Below are 2844 nucleotides of genomic sequence, written 5' to 3'. Positions count from 1 at the left end.
TATCATTTAATTTCATACTGTGTAGATCCTTAGCAGTGTCTTTTTTCTTACCAGTATAAAATATACTTATGTTTTCTTGTTTATGTCATGTTTTGTCTATTTCAAAGACTGCTGACTCCAGCACAGAAGCACCTTCGACACCTCAGCTGCCCCGTTTGTGGTCAGAAGGCTTGTCACCTGAAGACCACAAATGGATTCTGAAGATGCTTTTCAAGATGGGGCCCAGGGGAAAACTGGAGCTTCAAGACTACCTGAAGCTCTGGTACTTCCCACCTCAGCCAAGCGGTGTTTACAACCAGGCTCCTGCTCCAGACCGCTTTTTTGCCCACTCACTTCTTGTGTGGATGCCATACAAGTTGTGGAAGGTGAAGGTGGTCTGTCCGAACTCTGACTGTGGGCAGCACCAGCTCACAGGAGCTGGGTTGCACAAGAGGGCACGGCGGGTCCTGGATGTAGACAGGATCTACAATGTGGTGACAGAGACTCTGACCTGCACCAAATGTAGATCCTCCCATGTGTCCTGGAGTCAGACTGTGCTCACCCAGCTGGACTTGGCACACAGGTCGGAGTTTCGGGTCATCCTCACTCAAAAGTGAGTAATGTATCTTTTATCTGTTCCCTTGTTAAATAGAAATATGTAAAACATTCTTACTGATATATCTGTCTATGTCCAAGGTTCGCGTGTGACATCCGGGTGATCCGGCTTCTGCGAGAGAGGGGCCTGGGTAACAGCCCAACACGGGTTTTGAAGCAGCTGAGGGAGAACCACACAGAAGAGTGGCTGCATCGCGTGGCAAGATACACCACTGAGTGTTTGGACTTCCTCCAGCGCTCCGGACTGCTGCCCATGGTCTTCCCTGAACCACCAGAGCCTGCTGTGGTGCCGAGCTGTAAGCGGCTCCTCTCAGTCTACAGCCAGGACATCCTGACGAGGCTGGAGGAAATCAAGGCCCGCATCACCTCCACCTATGGGACCATTTTAAAAATGGACTCCACCAAAAAGTTTGAAGAAACTTTTTTCTCTAAAATAACTGCTTATATCATTGACTAGTGCCTTTACTTTAGGATTTCTGAATCATGTTCACCAAGGTCTTATACATTTTGTGTGCTTCAGATCACCACGAAGCTTGCCGGGACTGCCAAGGGGACAGCGCTCTGGCTCACCTCTGTTGGCAATGAGTATGGCCAGATACTCATGAGTGTGCTGACCGCTCAGGAGGGAGCTGGCCTGGACATGATGGCAGCAGACCTTGTGAAAAGGTACCAGCGGGCTGGTGTGGATCCCCCTGTTGCCCTGTATGTAGACTGTGGCTGCTGTGCTGAGACAGGAAAGACCAAGCTGAGTGCCAGATTCAGCGGGTGGCCAGACCTTACAATAAGGCTGGATATCTGGCATTTTATGCGGCGAATCGCCCTGGGATGCACAACTGATGCTCATCAGTTGTATCCCATCTTTATGTCGCGCCTATCGGCTTGCATATTTGAGTGGGATGCAGCTGATTTAGCTCTGTTGTGCGAGGCTAAAAAACAACAGCTTCAGTCCCAGGGCTTGTCTCTCCCTGCTGATGGCGACATCCGCAAATACCTTTCGAGGGAGGAGCTGGCTCTCCACTGCCGGAGGAGGACCCGTGGCGAGGAGACCACTGTTCAGCTGCTGGAGGAGCTGCTCCGGCTGTTCATGGGAAGCAGTGGCAACGACTCCCTTGGAGTTCCCCTGTTCGACAGTGAGAGGATGGAGCACATCTGGAGGGTCCAGAACAAGCATGTTAAGTGCATCCAGGACCTTCCAGGTGTTGCCCTCTACACCAAGACAGGGGAGCTCACAAAGGGAGGAGTGCACCTTCCCATCTACAGATGTGCCAGAGGCTCGACATCATTGGAGTCTTTTCACCTCCACTTAAACCGCTTCATACCAGGTTTGTGTCTGTTAGACATCTTCGTTCATGTTTTGTGTTGTGTAATCTAAGAATATTTCATGATTACATTTTTAATAATATATTTCTAGGGACCAGTGCCAACAGTGTGAACTTCCAGATTTACCTGTTGGAAGGACTGCACAGGTGGAACCAGGACCGTGGTGCTGCAGCCCTATCCTCTGGACCATCTCCCCTACGCAGCTATTCTGGTGACCTGCTTCACTGCGTGAACAAAAATTACCAGAAGCTGTTTGGCAGGAAGGTGGCACCACAGTTCTGCCCACCCTCCCGTTACACTGGTAAGCACTTGCCAACTCATTGGTAATGTAACTCAGTTTTAAAATCCTTTATTCATTTTATAAACATTTGTAAATGATTCACTTTATGCATATTGTTTCAGGAGAGCTCATCGGGGTGCAGTATCTGTTCCGGCAGACTGGTCAGGCCCTGCAGGATATGCACCCTGATTCAGAGGAGACGGCTCAGCTCATCGAGCAGCATGATGTGGAGGACCAAATAGAAGAAGATGAGGGATTCTCTGATGTCTCAGAGGATCCCACTGTGCTGGTGGTTTCTCATGCTCAAGCCTCTCCAACTCAAGGTCCCTCCACTGTCCCATCTGGTTTGGCCTCCAGCGTCTCCTCCACAGCTCCCGGTCCATCCACCCTGGCTCCCGGTCCATCCACCCTGGCTCCATCCACCCTGGCTCACGGTCCATCCACCCTGGCTCCCTCTTCTTCATTTTCTGTAGCTGGAGTTGATATTCAAGCTGAAGATGAAGATATGGTAAGCATCATGTGTTAATTTGAGAATGTATGAATATGAACATGAGCATAATTCTTAATTATTTTTGAGTACATATTTTTACATATTTCTTAAATCCACAACACAAGTATCATTCAAATTCAGTGTCAGTGAAGGTTTTACA

The 2844-nt window shown here is 49.2% G+C and overlaps 1 protein-coding gene across 1 annotated transcript in view; it reads left to right on the top strand.

The window, feature by feature from the left end:
• The first annotated feature begins 215 nt into the window (after positions 1 to 215).
• LOC147818416 (uncharacterized) overlaps positions 216 to 2844 on the top strand; it is a 3186-nt gene continuing 557 nt past the window's right edge. Inside the window, exons 1-5 of the mRNA XM_087177224.1 lie at positions 216 to 592; positions 676 to 1002; positions 1090 to 1916; positions 2006 to 2215; positions 2317 to 2702. Of these exons, the coding sequence (XP_087033350.1) occupies positions 216 to 592; positions 676 to 1002; positions 1090 to 1916; positions 2006 to 2215; positions 2317 to 2702 (2127 nt within the window). The remainder of the gene's footprint in view (positions 593 to 675; positions 1003 to 1089; positions 1917 to 2005; positions 2216 to 2316; positions 2703 to 2844) is intronic.

This window comes from Seriola lalandi, unplaced genomic scaffold (assembly GCF_002814215.2).
Source record: "Seriola lalandi dorsalis isolate HSWRI2012SDOR001 ecotype SW California unplaced genomic scaffold, Sedor1 jcf7180002054584, whole genome shotgun sequence".
NCBI lineage: Eukaryota > Metazoa > Chordata > Actinopteri > Carangiformes > Carangidae > Seriola > Seriola lalandi.
The sequence above is the reverse complement of the archived record's forward strand: the minus strand, read 5'-3'. Positions and strand labels throughout refer to the sequence as shown.